This window comes from Saccopteryx bilineata, chromosome 6 (assembly GCF_036850765.1).
Source record: "Saccopteryx bilineata isolate mSacBil1 chromosome 6, mSacBil1_pri_phased_curated, whole genome shotgun sequence".
Lineage (NCBI taxonomy): Eukaryota > Metazoa > Chordata > Mammalia > Chiroptera > Emballonuridae > Saccopteryx > Saccopteryx bilineata.
The window spans coordinates 30,685,413-30,705,842 of record NC_089495.1 but is presented as its reverse complement, the minus strand read 5'-3'; the positions used below and the strand labels follow the sequence as shown (position 1 = coordinate 30,705,842).

Here is a 20,430-nt window from a genome sequence, read left to right as displayed (position 1 = left end):
ATCAGACAACCACCTATGACATATTATTGTCCTTTATTTTAGTTTAATCTTGCATCTATTTTATTCTCGCCAGACACAACTATTATTGATTCATGCAGGCCATATTCAAACAATTCTTTTTATTATTATTATTATTATTCATTCCCTCGAACTCTCAGATTTCCCATATGGGCTTACTTTCCTTTTTTATGAAGTATATTATTTATTATTTCCTTAGTGATATAGGGCTACTGGCAAAGAAGTGAAGGCAAAGAAACAAACAGAAAATGGAAAATAAGGTAATAGCATTAATTCTAAAAATATCAATAAGCACAAGAATGTTCATGAATTAAACTGAAATAATTTTTCTTTCATATTGGATAGAGAAAACTGATCCATTTCTATCCTGTTTACAAGAAATATTCCTGAACTGCTAAGATTCAATGTAGCTGTATGAGACAGTAAATTCCAAATAATGATGACAGGATAGGAAGAAATTTCTCACACACATAAAAGCAACTTCTTGGATCTCAGGGATCTGGGCTCCTTCCAGTTTCCTATTCCATCCTGCCTATGTAATGAACTTGTCTTCACTTGGTATTTTTTCCAATTCAATGATGTTTATTATATTCTATTTTTGATGGAGAAAACATACCATGTATTTATTTAGCACAACTTTGTGGAATACACAGAGTGAAGCTGGGGAGGAAGAGTTTCCTCTCCTCGTCCAAGGATGAGGACTGATTCATGAGTTCCTCTGCTGTAATTATTTCCTGCATGAGTTGGCTCAAGTTTAACATTTACTAATTTTCTCCTTTCAGTGTAAGCACCAATTCACCAGTTTCTCTTGGTTCCTTAACAATGTCTGGCCCTCCAACGAGTTCCCCTTTCACATATAGCTGGGGGTATGTTGCCCAATGGAGGATGTTTCAATACTTGTTGAACTGCATTCTCCAATAATGTCAAATGTCTCATATTCACCATTAGTACTATTAATTCCAGAATTTGCTGAATCTACAGTTAGCTTCCTGCTTGTTTTCTTTCATAAAGATCATCACAGAAGCTTTATTTGTACTTTGAGCCTTTCCTCTAATTTGAGAGTTTGGGGAAAATTTGTATCTAGTTCTTCAGATTTCCAGCTCCTTAATAATGTCAAGTCCTCCTATGTGAGTTCACCAGAGACATAGAGCTGGGGATAGATGGGCAAATTGGAATAGGTTGAGGCCCTGATGAACTTCATATGAAAATATATCAAAACTGCTGAACTGAATGTTATATATGTGGAGAATTTCCACCATCTGCTTGCTTAAAGCACAACGCATCTCCTGTGGAGTCCCTGTTATAAACAGCATGCAGTGGGCAGTGTGAGATCATTTCTTCAGCTGAAGGCTTAGGTCTTCTTTGGGGTGCTCATTATCACTGGGTGGAAAGGAGCCCACAGATGCATGTCATTGAAGTTTTTTGGTCAGCTAATTTGTCCATTTTCTGAGAAATCTTGAAAAACAAGAAAAGTGGCAACAGAACCAATTTCATATTTTTCTGATATTTCAGGAATGGCTTCTGCTTCCTACTTCACAAACGAAACTTGGGATGATCTTTCAGTAACTATGCCATCATGTCACTCATCTGACCATAGTGTGGAGCCCATAGTGCCCCAAAATAAACCACAAGAAGGCATGGCAGTTCCTCAATGGCTGAGCTGAGCAGCCTACACCACCACCGGTGTCGCCCTAGTCCCCTTAGCCACCCCTGACATCGTTGCCATCCCTGCCACCATGCTGCAGAAGAAAACTAGCTACAAAAACTGGTAGAAAATAAAAGCATCTAAATTACCAGGAATATCGCCTCTCTGAAAACTGAAGTTCTGGTTTTATGATTATTTTTTTACAAAGTAAAAAATTCAAATGAAGATTGGAAGATGTATGTATAGAGATGTCTATTAAATATTGTTTGTAATGGTAAAAATAGAAACAGCCTAATACATATGGAAAGCATAAAGGATACAGTGAAGCATATTTATATAATAAAATATAACACACCAATGGAAAAATTGGACAGAAAGTATTATGAGTACAGTGAAACTAATCTTTGTCCTACTGTAATGGTGCTAAATGTCACTGTATATTTGTCAAAACTCATAGAATGTATAACACCAAAAGTGAACCTAATATAAACTATGGGCTTTAGGTGATTGTAATGTATCAGTGTGTTCATCATTTATGACAAATATATTACTATGGTTTGAACTATTAATAGTGATGGAGGGTATGGAAAAATCTCTGTACTTTTCCTCTCAATTCTGCTGTGACTAAAATTTCTATTAAGATATAAAGTCTTACACAATATTGAGGGGATGAGGGTATTGGACTTCTCTATTATGTCGTGTTTATCTCCAGTCCTCCAATCTGAAGATACATATCCTTTCCTTGGATTCCTACAGACTTTATGTGTATCAACAATATGATCTATATACTTTCTGCCTTCTATCACAAAAATGCACATGCATTTATCCATGCCATTAAACTTACAATAGATTTAGGGATCCTTAACTAATGACAAAATATGATAAAAATGATAAGGATAATGGGAATCACAATAAGAACTAACATTTATTATGCTCTGTGTGCCATGCTTTACTGAACTTCACTGGTTTGTATTCATTTAATCACATTATATATTCATTGTTGCCTATTCATTAGGCCTAACTGCACTTGGAATAAAATTATTTGTGAAATCAAAAATAAATAAATAAAATCTTTTAAAAATTAACTAGAATTCTACATACCAGATGAATAAATCTCAAAGTTATAAGTAGAAGTCAAAAATTCAAATTGCAGAATGGCACATTATAATACAATTTATATTCTGTTTCTGTTTAAATCATAAAAACAGTTCTTGTTTAGAGAAATAATCAATTGTGGTAAAAGCATAAGAGCTTTTAAACAAAGAAGTATGAAGTTTTTATAAGTATAAAAGGTTTATGAAAAAATAGTTCCTTGAATTCCTCTCCTGCAATTATTCTAACCTACACCCTGCCTTAGCCACTCATTCCAATGGTTCACACCTTAAAGACTTTTCAACCGATCGGCCCTGGCTGGTTGGCTCAGTGGTAGAGCGTCGGCCTGGCGTGCAGAAATCCCGGGTTCAATTCCCGGCCAGGGCACACAGGAGAAGCGCCCATCTGCTTCTCTACCCCTCCCCCTCTCCTTCCTCTCTGTCTCTCTCTTCCCCTCCCGCAGCCGAGGCTCCATTGGAGCAAAGATGACCCGGCCGTTGGGGATGGCTCCTTGGCCTCTGCCCCAGGCGCTGGAGTGGCTCTGGTTGCGACAGGGCGACGCCCCAGAGGGGCAGAGCATCGCCCCCTGGCGGGCAGAGCGTCGCCCCCTGGTGGGCGTGCCGGGTGGATCCCGGTCGGGCGCATGTGGAAGTCTGTCTGACTGTCTCTCCCCCGTTTCCAGCTTCAGAAAAATACAAAAAAAAAAAAAAAAAGATTTTTCAACAGATCTTTATCTATAGCTGGGACCCCTCTATTATCTCTATAAAATGCATACTACATCCTGACCACCTAATTATTAATATTTTTCCTGCTCACTCCTCTAGCACCTCAACTCTAACAATTGTGTACCCAATAGCACATCCAAACCACAATTTGTCCTTAAATCTTTATTGTTCCTAACCTCGTTTTATCGACTTCCCTCCTTCCTTAACCAGTTCAAATTCTCTTACAAACACATTCAAGTTACCCTGCTGTGCTTTCAATTCAATATGACTTGACAAAAACAGAATACTTCAATCTTCAAAATGCTAATATGAAAAGATGTAACAACTAGGATTTTATTCCTAGCCAAATTATCAATCAAATGGTGTGAGAAAGCAAAAGTATTATCATTAATAAAATAACTCAATGTTTGCCATTTATACACACTATTTTTCAAAAACTCAAGATTTATTCCAGAAAAATAGCAGAGAATTCCAAAACAAGAAAGAAGAGGTTTCATTTTCTTTGGTAGTTGATTCAACCCATAGAAGTTACAGAAAAATTAAGAAGCTCTCTTAGATCCTAATGCTTAAAAGATTGTCCTCTGTCATAGCTCTATAAGTATAATAATATATTTCTTTATTTAATAGTTAATACTATTTACACATTCAAAATACTGTAAAATTTTATTTATTGGTTTAATATATTTTGTTCTGTTTTGTTTTTGTGAGAGACAGAGAGATAGAGAGACAGGAAGGGAGACTGATAAGAAGTATCAACTCGTAGATATGGCACTTTTGTTGTTCTTTGATTATATCTCATATGTGCCTTGACCGGGGAGTTCCAGCTGAGCCTGTGACCCCTTGATCAAGTCAGTGACCTTGGGCTCAAGCCAGCAACCACAGAATCATGTCAATGATACCAAGCTCAAGCCAGCAATCCCTTGCTCAAGCCAGATGAGCCTGCACTCAAGTTGGTGACCTTGGGGTTTAGACCTGGGACCTCAGTGTCCCAAATTGACACTCTACTCACTGGACCACCACTGGTCAGGCACTATTACTTTAATTATTTTAAATCAATATAGACAAAGTATAAAAGTTCTACAAGATAAATTATATATTTTATAAACTTAGACACTGGATAATATGAAGTCTACAGCTATTTTTCTTATTTTGCATAGCACATAATGAATGGACATTGCCTAAGGTAAATAGGTACTATTTAAATAATAAAATATAAAAGATTAAAATATAAATATTAAAATGCATCATACATATAATATGCATAAGTATATACATATAATGTGCATATATATACCCGTAATACTATAAGAATATATTTTAATAATATAAATATTTTTATGACTATTAAAATAAGAATATATATATAATAAATAAAGTATACTAAAAATATATAGGGATTATTTCATGAATGTGAAAATGACAGATATATAAATTTCCTTATATGTTCCCATATGTACAATAAAAAATAGACATAATTAAAAATTATTTTTGAAGTTAAAAATGTATATAGTACTTAAAATTGTTTTTTAAAAGAATGGATAAGTATGTCCCCCATCGTCATCACAGCGTTTTTCACAGTGGCCAGACATGGAAACAGCCAAAGTGTCCTTCAATAGAGGATTGGATGATGAAGATATGTTTCATACATACAATGGAATACTACTAAGCCAAAAGAAAAGATAAATTATTGCCATTTGCAACAACACGGATAGACCTTAAAAATATTATGCTAAGCGAAATAAGTCAGAAAAAACTAAGAACTATATGATTTCACTCATACATCAGATACAAAACTAAAACTAATAAAAATAGAAAAACTATGGTGGTTACCAAAGAGAAGGGTCGCAGGGATACTAGGGGTTTAAACAAACCACATATATGGTGAAAAAGGTGTTTTGACTCTGAGTGATAGTCAAGTAACATAGAGGTGTACACCTGAAACCTGTGTTATCCTATGTACCAATATTACCCCATTAAATTCAATTTCAAATAAATAAATAAAGCCAAAAACAAACAATTAGCAGGGTCTATAAACTATAGGGTTTGTATCTTTATAATATATTTATATACCCATTGCATTATTAAACTCTGTCCATCATTAATAAATAATAATTAATTAATTAATAAGGTGGGTAAATGACTTAAATTACTTCACCTTTCAATGATGCATCTAATTGTACCAATAATCTATTTACATACAAAATTTTTAAGTGCCATAAATATTTAAAATATACAAAATTTCCTTTTAAATAGTTTGACATTTTTTTTTATTATACTTTTTTATCATTTGTTTTTATTTTGAAGCTATTTTATCTAAATTTATGTCTACCTGGCGTGCGGGGGACCCGGGTTCGATTCCCGACCAGGGCACACAGGAGAAGCGCCCATTTGCTTCTCCAACCCCCCCCCCTCCTTCCTCTCTGTCTCTCTCTTCCCCTCCCGCAGCCAAGGCTCCATTGGAGCAAAGATGGCCCCGGCGCTGGGGATGGTTTCTTGGCCTCTGCCCCAGGCACTAGAGTGGCTCTGGTCGCGGCAGAGCGATGCCCCGGAGGGGCAGAGCGTCGCCCCTGGTGGGTGTGCCGGGTGGATCCCGGTCGGGCGCATGCGGGAGTCTGTCTGTCTCTCCCCGTTTCCAGCTTCAGGAAAAAAAATCCAAAAAAAAAAATAAATTTATGTCTACAAGCAAAAATCTATTTGGGTTACAGAAATTTATTTGCATCTAATTTTTCATGATGTACTAGTCTATATATTATAGAATGCATGGATATTTATGATGTCTTGATTCCACTTCCAAATAATTGCAGTAAGACACTTGTTCTATAGAATACTCTTCCTTCTTTACACTTCAATTTTTAACAGTAATTGAAAATAAATGCAATCTCTAAATGTAAATATAAACTGTATAAAATAATGCTATAGTGTTGGATAATTTTTGAACATATGTATATTTTTAAATAATTACATACCAAAGCAATCCCTGCAGAATAATGAGGAACACACATCTTTCCAGGGAACACTGCTCCCTTATAATCTGGATAATCTCCATAGCTAAAAATAATTATACATTTATAATTTATTTTGACAATTCAAATGTGAAAATTCCTGTTAATAATTGGTCTATAGGTCATGAAATCCTAGTCTGAAGCAAATTGAGGTACAGTCTTTCCATATGTCTTTAATTGTTTCAAATTAAGAAGGTATTCTTAATTAAATAAATTTAATCACTCTGGATTTCTAAACGATATTCAATGAATCAAAGTTTTTCTTGGTTTTATTCATTGTTCTCATCACATTTAGTTAAGGCTACCAAAAGTCTTTGATCAAACATTATGATCATAAGCATTTTGCTCAATGACAATAAAAAATACCTTTAATGTATGGATTGAAAATATTCACTCTCATGTAGAAAAGCTCATTTTCTCAAAAGAATGGCTTTCTAGTTCTACAACTTAATATTATTTCTGCTTTGAGTACAAGCCTATATAAATTGTCATGTAGTAACAACACTATTTTCAGAGAGCTACATAAATTATTTAACACTCAAATGAGCCAGTTAAATATGTATTATTTTTACCCCTACTGAAAAATATCAAACAACTGACAATAAATATATACATTATGTAACATTCTTAAGGTAGTACAAATTATAAATGCTGAAGGATTTGAGCTTACACCATCTGAATCCAGAACCATACTCTCAATCACAAAAGTATAGTTTCAAACATAAATTATATCATCTTCAGAGTTCCCATCCAAATAATATTCCACGATGTGTATAAAAAATCTTGGTACTCAATTCTCAGTTTGAAATGCCCGTTTGGTGTCATGTGCACTTTACTTCACAATTGCATGGTGTACCTACTGCTGCCTTATTCTATGTCTCTTATATTTTCTATACCTAAGTCTTCCAGCACTTGTTTGCAAGTATTTGTTCCTAACATTCAACTTTGGCTTTACATTTCAATGTCTAATTATTGTTTACACTCTTTCTTCATCCAAGATAGTTCTCCAAACAGATAAAACTTCTCCAAAAAACTCTACTCACAGCCTTGATGAGCTGGACTCAAAAACAGTTATTTTTTACTTAATACTACCCACCTCCCAATCTCCACATCAAATCACTTGTCAAGATCTAATGTTTTATTTCTTCCATAGTTCTAAAACCCTTACTCTCTTTCAAAGGTTCAGCTACAGTTTCAACTATGAGTGTACATACATCTTATATGTAAGTCCACACTTTTATAAAAACTACAAATTATTTAGTCTCACTGATTCCATAACCTGCAATATTTTAACCTCCTTTATTTGAATTTAAGTGTGCCTAACTTTGCTTTTCCACTTCTAGTTTAATTACCACTACTTTAATTTGATCTTTTTTATACAGTGCTTTGACTCAGTCTCCTCACCTCACCATTCTTTTTCTCTCTTGTAAACTACAAGCAAGTAGAGACAATGTACTAGCATTAATCTTGTGGAGCGACATAAGTAAGATGCAGAATAGGAGCATTTGGCACCCATCCTCCCACAGAAACAATGATTGTGGCTACCTCTCACAGATAAAAATAACTCTGGGAGAGTCCAGGACTCCAGAGTACAGGTCACAGTACCACAATGGAGGGGAAAAAAAATCCAAGAGCAGATGCACTGAAGAAAATTAAGTTTCACTTTACTCTTGTTACCATTCCCTAAATGCAGCACAGCTCAGTGCTAGGAGTGATGCCCTCAACCATGATTTCCCCCACAGAAGAAAGTAATAATGAGTACTCCCAGCCATGCAAGACACTGCCCAAGAGGCTACTTCTTAAATATCCACTGACAGATGAGTGGATAAAGAAATGTGATGTAAAGTAGGTCAAAGATTATGGTATAGGAGGTCACTGAGCTCACCCCTATCAAGAACACATCAAATATACACCTACTTTTAGACTAATTCCTCCTGAGAGAAAACTGAGAGCCAACTGAACAGCTTCTACATAACAGCAAGAGAAAGAGACATCACAGAGAAGGCTAGAGAACCATAAAAGCACTATGGGAGCTGAGAAAACTCTCCAAGACAGAAGAAACTAATGAGTGCCATTGTTTATATTTCCCCTGCACTAAAATAGAGGAAAGGAGCTCTATTCAGGTGCTCTGGTCAACCTGCAGAGCCACTGTAGCACATACCCATCCACCTTTCACAGAGCTAGGTCCAATGGAAACAGGCAAGAGTCACAGCATGCACACACACAGCCCCTCCACCCAGAAATTGATATCCAGTGGGAATATCAGGGTGCTGTGTACATAGGGCTTCTATACTCAGCAATAGTGTGGAGATTGCAAGGCACAACAATGCTTGCACACAGGGATTCTCTGTCCAGAGAAAGTTCAGAACTAGTAAGATAATGGGACCCACACATACAGAGCAGACCCATCTACATCCTGCTTTGCCAACAATTAAAGCAGCCAGGCATCCCATACACATACAGTGTAACCCCACCTGGATCAGAAGGTCAAGGAATCATACACATATCAGGCTGCCCCACTCTGATCTTTGGAAAACCAGAACAGGGTATTACTGCATAAATATATACACCAGGTTACTCCACCCAGAACCTGTTTTCTCTGGCAGGGCAGCACACCAACCATCATACACACCTGCCCTGAATCCAACCAGCCAGCAGACAGTCTACACAAGCCACTTCAACACAAGGCCACCTTTTTGAGATTGAGAGAGAAGCTATTTCATCTAACTCAAAGGAGCAAACATATAAAAGTCAAACAAAAAGGAGAGACAGATAAACATGCACCACTCAAGGAACAATAAAAAACCAGGGAGTAAAACTCTAATGAAACAGAGATAAATAATTTTCTCACTAAGGAATTCAAAGGTAAGTAAAAAAAAAAAAACTAAACAAACAAGAATAGAACAGAAAAATTCAGAGAGGATATCAACAAAGAGTTAGAAAATATAATAACCAAAGACAAAAAAATATAATAATGAAAATAAAAAGTAATTTAGAAAGAATTGACAGCAGAGTTGTTATTACAGAAGAACAGATTAGCAACCTGAAAGACAGAATAGTGGAAATTACCCAACCAGAAAAGCAAGATGAAAAAAAAATTTAATTGAAATAATATAAGGTATCTCTGGGACAATATCAAGCACTTTTAACATTCACATTATAAGAATTCCAGAAGGAAAAGAGACAGGGGAAACAGCAGAAAGTATATTTGAAGAAATAAAGGGTGAAAACTTCCCTTATCCTGGCAAAGAAACAAATATCCAGGTCCAGAAAACACACGGAGTCCAAAAAGATGAACCCAAGCAAATATACACCAAGACATACTGTAATTAAAATGTCAAAAGTTAAGGATAAAGAGACAGTATTGATGCAGTAAGAGGGAAATAACAAGTCATATACAAAAGCAGCCCCATAAGGCTACCAGGTGATTTCTCAGCAGCATCTCGAAAGGCTAGGGGAAATAACAGGAAATATTTAAAGTGCTGAAATAAAAAAAAAATACAACCTAAAATTTTATACCCAGCAAGGTTATCATTCAGAATTGGAAAAGAGACCATTTCTTAGACAAGCAAAATCAAAAGAATTTCACCACCACTAAACTGGGTTTACAAAAAATGTTAATGTGTATGCTTTACACAGAAAAGAATAGGTCATAACCAGACATAAGAAAACACAAAACAAAGAAAAAAATCTTGAATAAAAAAAATACAAACACTGATTCAACCACTGAAAGAACAAATTGAAGGTTAAAAGGTAAAGTAACCAAATTAACTATAACAGCAAAAAGGAATAAAATACAACATCAAAAACAAAGCATGGAGGGAGGGGGGAGTAAAAAAGTGGTCTTTCCTGAATGTGTTTGAACTTGAATGCTTACTAGCTTAAAATAGACTGCTATAAATATAAATGGGTATATATGAACCCCATGATAGCCAGAAAACAAAAACCTACAAAAATACACAAAAAGATAAAGAGAAAGAAGCCCAAACCAAACACTAAAGAAAACCAATAGACTGAAAAAAAATAATCAAGAGAAGAAAGGAACAGAAGAAAACTACACAAACAACAGAAAACAATGAACAAAATGGCAATAAACACATCCCTATCAATGGTATCAAATGTAGTAAATACTCCAATCAAAAAATGTAGGGTGGCCTGACCAATGGTGGCGCAGTGGATAGAGCATTGAGTTGGGATGCTGAGGTCCCAGTCTCAAGGTCGCTAGCATGAGAACAGGTTCATCTGGCTTAAGCACAAGATCACCAGCTTGAGTGTGAGATCATCAACATGATCTCAGGGTCACTGGCTTGAGCTAAAGGTTGCTGGCATAAGCACAAGGTCATTGTTTTGAGCCCCCTGGTCTAGGCACATATGAGAAGCAATCAATGAACAACTAAAGTGATGCAACTATGAATGATGCTTCTCATCTCTCTCCCTTCCTGTCTGTCTGTCTCTCTATCCCTCTAAAAGGGATAGGGTGGTTGAATTGATAAAAAAAAAAAAGACTCATAGGTTGCATAGAAGAGACTCACCTTAAATAGAAAGATACAAACAATAAAAGTAAAGGAACGGTATTCCATGAAAATAGAAACAAAAAGGAAGCTGGGCTAACAATACTTATATCAGACAAAATAGACTTTAAAAACAAGAATATAAAAAGAAACAAAGAAGACATTATACATAATAAAGGGTCAATCAAAGAGAATATATTAATTGTAAATATCTATGCACCAAATAGGAGAACCAAAGTATATAAAGCATATATTAATGAATATAAAGACAGAAATTTATAGCAATATGATAATAGTAGAGGACTTTAATCTCTCCTTACCTCAATGGATAGATCACCCAGACAGAAAATTAATTAGGAAATAATGGCCTTATATGTCACATTAGACTAGATTGACTTAATAAACATTTATACATTTCATCCTAAAACTGCAGAACACATATTTTTCTCAAGTGCATATGAACTTTCTCTAGGACCATAGATTAGGCTACAAAACGAGCTTCAATAAATTAAATAATTTGAAATTATATCAATCATTTTTTTCTGACCACAATGGCATGAAACTGGAAGTCTAATACAGAAAGAAAATTGGAAAAAAACAGCCCTGGCTGGTTAGCTCAGTTGGTTAAGAGCACTGTCCCCAGATGACAAAGTTGTGCGTTCGATCCCTAGTCAGGGCAAACACAAGAAGCAACCAAAGAATGCACAACTGAATGGAACAGTAAGTGAATCCTTCCCTTCCCTCACACCTTTCTCTCCCTTCCTCTTTCTGTCTCTCTAAAAATCAAAAAAATTAAGCTTTGGTTGGATAGCTTGGTTGGTTTTTTAACATCGTCCTGAAGCCTGGAGGTTACCGGTTCAAGTCCCCGTTCAGAGTACATACAGGAGCAGCTCAATGTCTCTCTCTCTCCTTGTCTCTCTCAGAAAAAAAGAAAACAAAAAACAAAACAAAAAAAAGCACATGGAAAATAAACAACATCTTAGTAAACAACAAATGGATCAAAAAATAAATCAAAAGGAATTATCAAAAACTACCCCAAGACAAATGAAAGGAAAAACATAACTTTACAAAAGGTATGGAATGCAGCAAAGCAGTTCTAAGAAGGAAGTACGTAGCAATACAGGTCTACCTCAAGAAACAAACAGGTCTGACCTGTGGTGGCGCAGTGGATAAAGCATCAACCTGGAAACAACTGTTCGAAACCCTGAGCTTGCCTGGTCAAGGCACATATAGGAGTTGATACTTCCACTCCTCCTCCTTGTCTCTCTCTCTCTCTCTCTCTCTCTCTCTCTCTCTCTCTCTCTCTCTCTCTCCTTCTCTCCCTTCTCTAAAATGAATAAATAAAATCTTAAAAAAAAAAAAAGAAACAAAAACACAACCTAACTTTACAATTAAAAGAACTAGAAAAAGAAAAACAAAAACTAAAGTAACTAGAATGAAAGATAGACTAAAGATGAGATTGTAAATAAATGAAATAGAGGTTAAAATCAAAGAAAAAATTAATGAAAGAGGCAGTTCTGTAAGCAAATAAATAATGTAAAAGGAGATGTTTAAACCAACAACACAGAAATACAAAATATCTTTAAGGAACACAATAAACAAATAAGCCAATAAACTGGACAAACTAGAAAAATTGGATAAACTTTTAGAAATATATCACCTTCCAAAACTGAACCAGAAAGAAACAGAAAACCTGAACAGATCAGTTACTAACAATGAAATTGAAGTAATAAAAAACACCCAAAATAAAATAGCCTAGGACCAGAACGCATCAGTATGAATTTTAAGAAACATTTAAGGAAGAATAAATACCAACTACTCTCAAATTATTTGGGAAAAAAAAAAAGAAGAGAAGGGAACATTCCAAACTCCAAACTTATTTTATGAGGCTTGCATTACCCTGACACCAAAAATAGACAAAGATACTATGAAAAAAATTATAGGACAGTATCCCTGATGATCATAATTACAAAAGTCCTCAACAAAATATCAGCAAACTGAATTGAATAGTACATCAAAAGAATCATGCACCATGATCATGTGGGATTACTCCAGGGATGCAAGGACGATTCAACATCTGAAACAAGATGATAATCCATATTAAAAAAATTAGGGATAAAATCACATGATCATATGCAGCAAAAGCATTAGGGAGAAAATGCAACATCCATTATGATAACTCTCAACAAAGTGGATATAAAGAGAGCATACTTCAACATAATATAAGCCATATATCATATTTTTAAAGTGAAAAACCAAAAGCTTTTCCTCTGAGATCAGGAACATGGCTAGAATGCCCACTTTTACCAATGCTATTAAACATAATGTCAGAAGTCCTCGCCAGAGGAATTAAGCAAAAATAAGAAATAAAAAAGCATCTATTTATGACAATTGACCCCTTTATCATGATGTAATGACCTACTTTGTCTTTTATTACAGTATTGTTGTAAAGTTAATTTTGTCTGATATAAGTATAATTACATTTCCTTTAGTTTTCATTTTCATGGAATAGCTTAGTGAATCCCTTCACACCCAGTCAGTGTGCATCCTTACACCTGAAATGAGTTTACTATAGGCAGCATTTTGGTGGGTCTGGGTTTTATCCATTTAGCTACTCCATCTTTTGATTAAAGATTTTATTCCATTTACATTTAAAGTAATTATTGATAGCTATGTACATGTTGTCATTGTATTCATTGTTTTCTGGCTGTTTTATAATTCCTGTATTTGTAACTTCTTCTCTTACTCTCTTCCTTTTAGATTTGAAATTTTTCTTTATAATGGTATGCTTAAATTTCTTGTATTTTTTCCTTTGTGTAAATACCACATTTTGGCTTTGTGCTTACCATAAAGCCTTACATAAAACAACATATTCGTAACAGTCATTTCATTTAAGATGAAAATGTAAGTTTGAACATATGATAAGACTACATATTTACTCCCTCTAGCCTCAAATTTCATGTTTTTGGTGTAACAATTAATATCTCTTTATCTTGTGTATTCTTTAAGAAATTATTGTAAGTATGGTTATTTTTATTACTTTGGTCTTTCAACCTTCAAAAGAAGCTTTATAAGTGATTAACCCTTCCATCTTTACATTAGATGAGTCTGCCAGTAAGATTTACCCTTTCATATGTTTTTTCATTATAAATTAGAATCCTTTCATTTCAGCTAATGGTATCCCTTTAACAAGCATTGTTGTAAGGCTAGTCAACTGGTGATAATTTCGTTTAGTTTTTGCTTTCTGGAAAATTTTTTTCCTACTCCCTATTCTACTCCCCTTTAGAATAGTTAGAAATAAATAATAATTCCCTAAATAAAGCTTCATAATTATCTCAGATCTTTTTTCTATGAATACTGAAACATTGTTCTTACACAAATAGAAATGCAATGTCATGAGGCCTTAGGGTAAGATAGGACTTTTTCCATTCTAAAAATCTATGCAATAATTCATCTGCCTCACCAACAGTAGAAATCTTATTTTTATCTGACCACAACTCCAATGATGACAGCACAATAGTAACTTTAAATTGGGAAAACACCTAAAAACAAAAGAAATAATATGTGAAAAAATAATTTTGTTATTTTACATGCCCAAGAAATTAACTCAATGTTTTAATAATCTATGATTGCTTTAAGTAAATGACTTAATTGTTCAGAAATGCCATAATTTAATAAAAATAATTTCAAAACTAGTATAAATTTTTAAGTAGTATAAAAAAAACACTTACTGAATTTATAAGGCCAATAATTTCGATGACTTTATTTGTTACTACCATGCTATCAGAGCCCAAGTAATCATACTGAAAAACAAAATAAAATTTTAATTTAAGTATAAATTTTTAGTGTAATATTAATATGTCTAAAATTTACTCTCTGGTACTCTCAGACGTTGGAGGTTGCTTTGGGGTTAGAACAGTTAAAAATAAGCCAGTAAGAAATAGAAAAAAGAATGATGTCAATTAGATCATTCATACATGCAGGTGGATGTAAACAAATTGCATAGCTGTTCTGGAAGGTAGCTTGGAAGCATTTTTGAAAACAAATAATGGACATACCACATGTCCCAGAAAATGTATCCTTGGGCATTTATCCCAAAGAAATAAAAACTGATACCAAAAAAAAGTTACACATAAATGGTCGTAATAATTTTATTCATAAGAGCCAACAAAACACAAGCAAGTCATATGTTTACTGGTTAATCAAACTCTGCTGCATTCACACCGCAGAATACTACTCAGTAATAAAGAGGAACTGAACTTTTAATATGAAGAAGAGCTTGGATAAACTTCAAGGAAATTATGCTGAGTATAAAAGAAATCTCAAAAAATACATATTACATGGTTACACTTATGCAGTATGTCAACACATACTGCATATATATAATGTCAACACATTATAGCGATAGAGAACAGGTTAATGGCTGCCAGGGGTGAGTAACTGTAGGAAGTGTGGAGAGACGGGTATTTTACAGAAGGAAAACATAGGAGAGTTTTGTGATTATGGTACTCTTGAGTGTCTTGACTGTGTTGGTGATTATGCAAGGCTACCTTTGTGATACTACTGCATAAAACTACATACCCAGCCTCAAATGAGTGTAACTATAATTGTTGAAATCAGAATAAGTTATATGGAAGTGCCAACGTCAAATACCATATCTATAAATCACATCTGTCCCTTTGATGTTCTCCATAACCCTCAAATTAAACATATCCAAACTAAATTCATCATCCTTCCTCAAAACACCTGCTCTTACCAACATTTCCACTACTATCATGAATGCAACTATCATCTATCACATCCCACGTTTATTATACTACATATTCCATGCAAGCAGAACTTCTGTTTTGTTCACTGATATATACCCAATAAACAGAACAGTAACTAGCACCTAGGTCATACGCAATAAAATTTAAGTGAATAAATAAATGTAATCAATATCCAAGTCCTTCTAATTCAACTTCATCAGTAACTTCTAAAATTGTCTTTATCTATTCCTAACACTACTAATTTAAAATTTTTCACCTTGATTCTTGAAATAATCTCTTAAATGGTTCCTCCTTCTCCAATTTTCACAGCAGCAATCCAGTCACTACACTATTTTTAACAAAAGATGATTCTAAAATGAAAGCATGAACATGTCACACCCCTCCTTCAAATCTTCTAATGACTCCATTACCTTTGGGATAAATCTAAGTATCATTGTCAATTCTTCAATTCATCTCTTTCCATTTCCCTTCCTCAATGCTTTATATTAATCATACTAAACTTGAAGTTTATTTCTGAAAAGAGCCTTCTGTCATATTTATGTGTTCTTGCTACGAAAGGTTTTGCATAAAGTCTTCCCTGGCCCCAACCTCCTCACATTACCCAAATGAACCAATTCAGGCCCTAAACTTTTATCAGATTTTTATATTCCCAGTCATTATTCCTGTGCACTCATCACCTAGGGCCAGGTACCACGAAACTGGGGAAAACTGCTACACTCCAGAGTAAATTGGCTAGTTACTTAAACTAGCCAATCCTAACTGTTCACCCTGCCTCATCAGTTCCTTCCCAAAGGAAGCACAATCACATATGTTTCCAGTAGCAATCATTTCCTGATCTGCTGGCCTCACCATAGCTCAGTAATAATAAAACCCACATGTTAAAACACCTATTGCATGCTCTTGTACTCCCTCCGGTTACAGTGTATTTTTCCATGTCTTTCTCCATTATTGAAATGTGTTTATATTACCATATGCTTCCCTCCGTGTTATTGAATTCCCTAGGCTACAATTGTGAAGTCACTGAAAACAATATGACCACCACTCTTTTCCATATGTCCAACATCTAGTAACACAGTTGTCATAGCTGGCTCACCATTTAGTAAAGAATATGTAAATAGCCTGACCTGTGGTGGCGCAGTGGATAAAGCGTCAACCTGAAATGCTGAGGTCGCCGGTTCGAAACCTGGGCTTGCCTGGTCAAGGCACATATGGGAGTTGATGCTTCCAGCTCCTCCCCCACCTTCTCTCTCTGTCTCTCTCTCCTCTCTGTCTCTCTCTCTCCCTTTCTCTCTCCTCTCTAAAATGAATAAATAAAACTAAAAAAAAAAAAAAAAAAAAAAAAAAAAGTTAAAAAAAAAAAAAAGAATATGTAAATATCTGGCCCTGGCCGGTTGGCTCAGTGGTAGAGCGTTGGCCTGGCGTGCAGAAGTCCCGGGTTCGATTCCCGGCCAGGGCACACAGGAGAAGCACCCATCTGCTTCTCCACCCCTCCCTCTCTCCTTCCTCTCTGTCTCTCTCTTCCCCTCCCGCAGCCAGGGCTCCATTGGAGCAAAGATGGCCCTGGCGCTGTGGATGGCTCCTTGGCCTCTGCCCCAGGTGCTGGAGTGGCTCTGGTTGCGGCAGAGCCACGCCCCGGAGGGGCAGAGCATCACCCCCTGGTGGGCAGAGCGTTGCCCCCTGGTGGGCGTGCTGGGTGGATCCCTGTCGGGCGCATGCGGGAATCTGTCTGACTGTCTCTCCCCGTCTCCAGCTTCAGAAAAATACAAAAAAAATAAAAATAAAAAAAATAATATGTAAATATCTATAAGAACATGGAATAAGGATATTTAATCAGCATTATAGGGCTGCATACCAGTCAATTTGAGAAGAAGCTTTGAAAACATCTCTCAAAATCTGTAACATAATCCTGAAATGAAATTATTTCTGTAATCCAAAATATTACTTAGAAATTTAGTCATCTTTACTGGAAATATTTTAATTTTTTCTTAAAAGTTCACTTTGTCCTTTTCACTATATTCTATTAAATCACGTATTATCATATCCTTCTCCAAATATCATCTGCTTATGACCTTCAACTCTGAATTCCTGAAAAACTCTACAACCCTACAAACAGAATTTGTACTGAGTATAATTTATATTCTCTGTAGTATTCCATAATGTGACAATCCAATGCTTATCCTCAAAACAAAACCTGGAAAGTATATTTTTATCCTTGTTTTCTGAAATCTTTGAAATATAGGGAAAACAAAACTACAACAGCTTAAGTGCTAACTAATTTGTCAACCCAATGTCCTAAAGTTCAGAGATCCTAAAATATTTTAAGGGAGTCAGGGCTTCAGAGTACATTTAGATCAGGTAAACAATAAGTTGGAAGAGTTGAGCATTAAAAAGTGCTAAAAAAAAATACTAACATATTAATATAAGCAGTTTCCATAAATAGCTTTACTATCACCATTTTTATGCCAATAAATACATTATAAAACAAAACAGTCCCTGAACTCCATACTGATCTTCAAGTGCAAACAAGGATTAAAAGCTTAAAGAATGTCACGTAAAATGAGTATCACCATTAGGAAATGTTACAGATTAAGAGTCATCAAGATGTGAAGCACCATGGAAAAATTTCAAATAAAACGCTTCTTAAAGAACTAGTATACTTTTGAATATGTGGTTTTTCAGTTTGCAAATATTTCCACTTTTCTATCTATGACATTTAAATAAGACTAGAGTCTTTAAGATTCCATCTACCTAGGGATACTCATATATTCATATTAAATATTAAAAAGTAAAGAAAAATACATACCAAAATTTTGTCCACCACAATATGGATTTCTAGATAAAGAGGAATTAAGTATGGAGCAGCTGATTCTGACTAGAAAAAAGAAAACCAGTTTTAACAACATAAAAGCTTTCATAAATGGCTTATTCTGAACTTTTTAAATTATTTTCCACCTTGTTAAGGCATGGTTGATGAAAAATATGTGTAAGGTGTCAGACTTGATGTTTATATATGTATAAATTGTGAAATAATTGGCACAATAAAACTAATTAGCATGTCTACTCACATAGTTACCATTTTCATTTTGTGTGTGGTAAGAACACTTAAGATTGGAAGAATCAACATAGCTTAAATGGCCATATTACCCAAAGCATTATACAAATTTAATGCAATCCCCATCAAAATCCCAATGTCATTTTTTAAAGAAATAGAACAAAAAATCACCAGGTTTGTATGGAACTATAAAAAAACCCTAATAACAAAGCAATCCTGAGAAAATGAAGCCAGAGGTATCACACTACCTGACTTCAAATTATACTATAGAGCCACAATAATCAAAACAGCATGGTATTGGCAGAAAAACAAACATACAGACCAATGGAACAGAATTGAAAGCCCAGAAATAAAACCACATGTATACGGTCAAATCATCTTATACAAAGGAGCCAAAAACACGCAATGGAGAAAAGAAAGCTTCTTCAATAAATGGTGCTGAGAAAATTGGAAAGCCACATGCAAAAGAATGAAACTTGACTTCAGTTTATCCCCACATACAAAAATTAATTCAAAATGGATCAAAGACCTAAATATAAGATCTGAAAAAATAAATTAAATAGAAGAAAACATAGATACTAAACTCATGGACCCTGGCTGTAGAAAACAATTTATGAATTTGACCCCAAAAGCAAGGAAAGTAAAGGCAAAAATAAATGGATGAGACTATATCAAACCAAAAATCTTCTGCACAGCAAAAGAAACTGGCAACAAAACAAATAGGCAGCCAACTAAATGAGAGATGATATTTGCAAACAACAGCTCCAATAAGGGATTAATATCCAAAATTTATAAAGAACTCACAAAAGCTCAGCAACAAACAAGCAAACAATCCTATTAAAAAGTGGGGAGAGCGGTAGAGCGTCGGCCTAGCGTGCGGAGGACCCGGGTTCGATTCCCGGCCAGGGCACACAGGAGAAGCGCCCATTTGCTTCTCCACCCCTCCGCCGCGCTTTCCTCTCTGTCTCTCTCTTCCCCTCCAGCAGCCAAGGCTCCATTGGAGCAAAGATGGCCCGGGAGCTGGGGATGGCTCTGTGGCCTCTGCCTCAGGCGCTAGAGTGGCTCTGGTCGCAACATGGCGACGCCCAGGATGGGCAGATTATCACCCCCTGGTGGGCAGAGCGTCACCCCATGGTGGGCGTGCCGGGTGGATCCCGGTTGGGCGCATGCGGGAGTCTGTCTGACTGTCTCTCCCCGTTTCCAGCTTCAGGAAAAAAAAATAATTAAAAAAAAAAAAGTGGGGAGAGGACCTGAACAGACACTTCTCCCAAGAAGAGATACAAATGGCCAGCAGATATAAGAAAAGACATTCATCTTCACTAGCTATTCAAATGTAAATCAAAACTACAATGAGGCTCTAGCCAGTTGACTCAGTGTTAAAACATTGGCCTGGCGTGTGGATGTCCCAGGTTCAATTCCCAGTCAGGGCACACAAAAGAAGCACCCATCTGATTCTTCACCCCTCGCCGTCTCACTTCTCTCTCTCTCTCTGTCTCTCTCTGTCTCTCTCTCTCTCTCTGTATCTTTCTCTTCTCCTCCCCTCCTGCAGCCAAGACTCGATTAGAGTGAGGATGGCTCCCAGTTACTGAGGATGGCTCCATGGCCTCTTCCTCAGG

General features: G+C 35.6%; 1 protein-coding gene and 1 pseudogene across 1 annotated transcript in view; both read right to left on the bottom strand.

Moving 5' to 3' along the window:
* ADAM32 (ADAM metallopeptidase domain 32) overlaps window positions 1–20,430 on the bottom strand; it is a 112,675-nt gene that overhangs the window by 66,844 nt on the left and 25,401 nt on the right. The window contains exons 6-9 of the mRNA XM_066237503.1: window positions 18,566–18,634; window positions 14,725–14,796; window positions 14,369–14,535; window positions 6,447–6,528 (exon numbers count right to left, since the gene is read on the bottom strand). Of these exons, the coding sequence (XP_066093600.1) occupies window positions 6,447–6,528; window positions 14,369–14,535; window positions 14,725–14,796; window positions 18,566–18,634 (390 nt within the window). The remainder of the gene's footprint in view (window positions 1–6,446; window positions 6,529–14,368; window positions 14,536–14,724; window positions 14,797–18,565; window positions 18,635–20,430) is intronic.
* On the bottom strand, window positions 783–1,331 carry LOC136309029 (glutaredoxin-3 pseudogene; annotated as a pseudogene).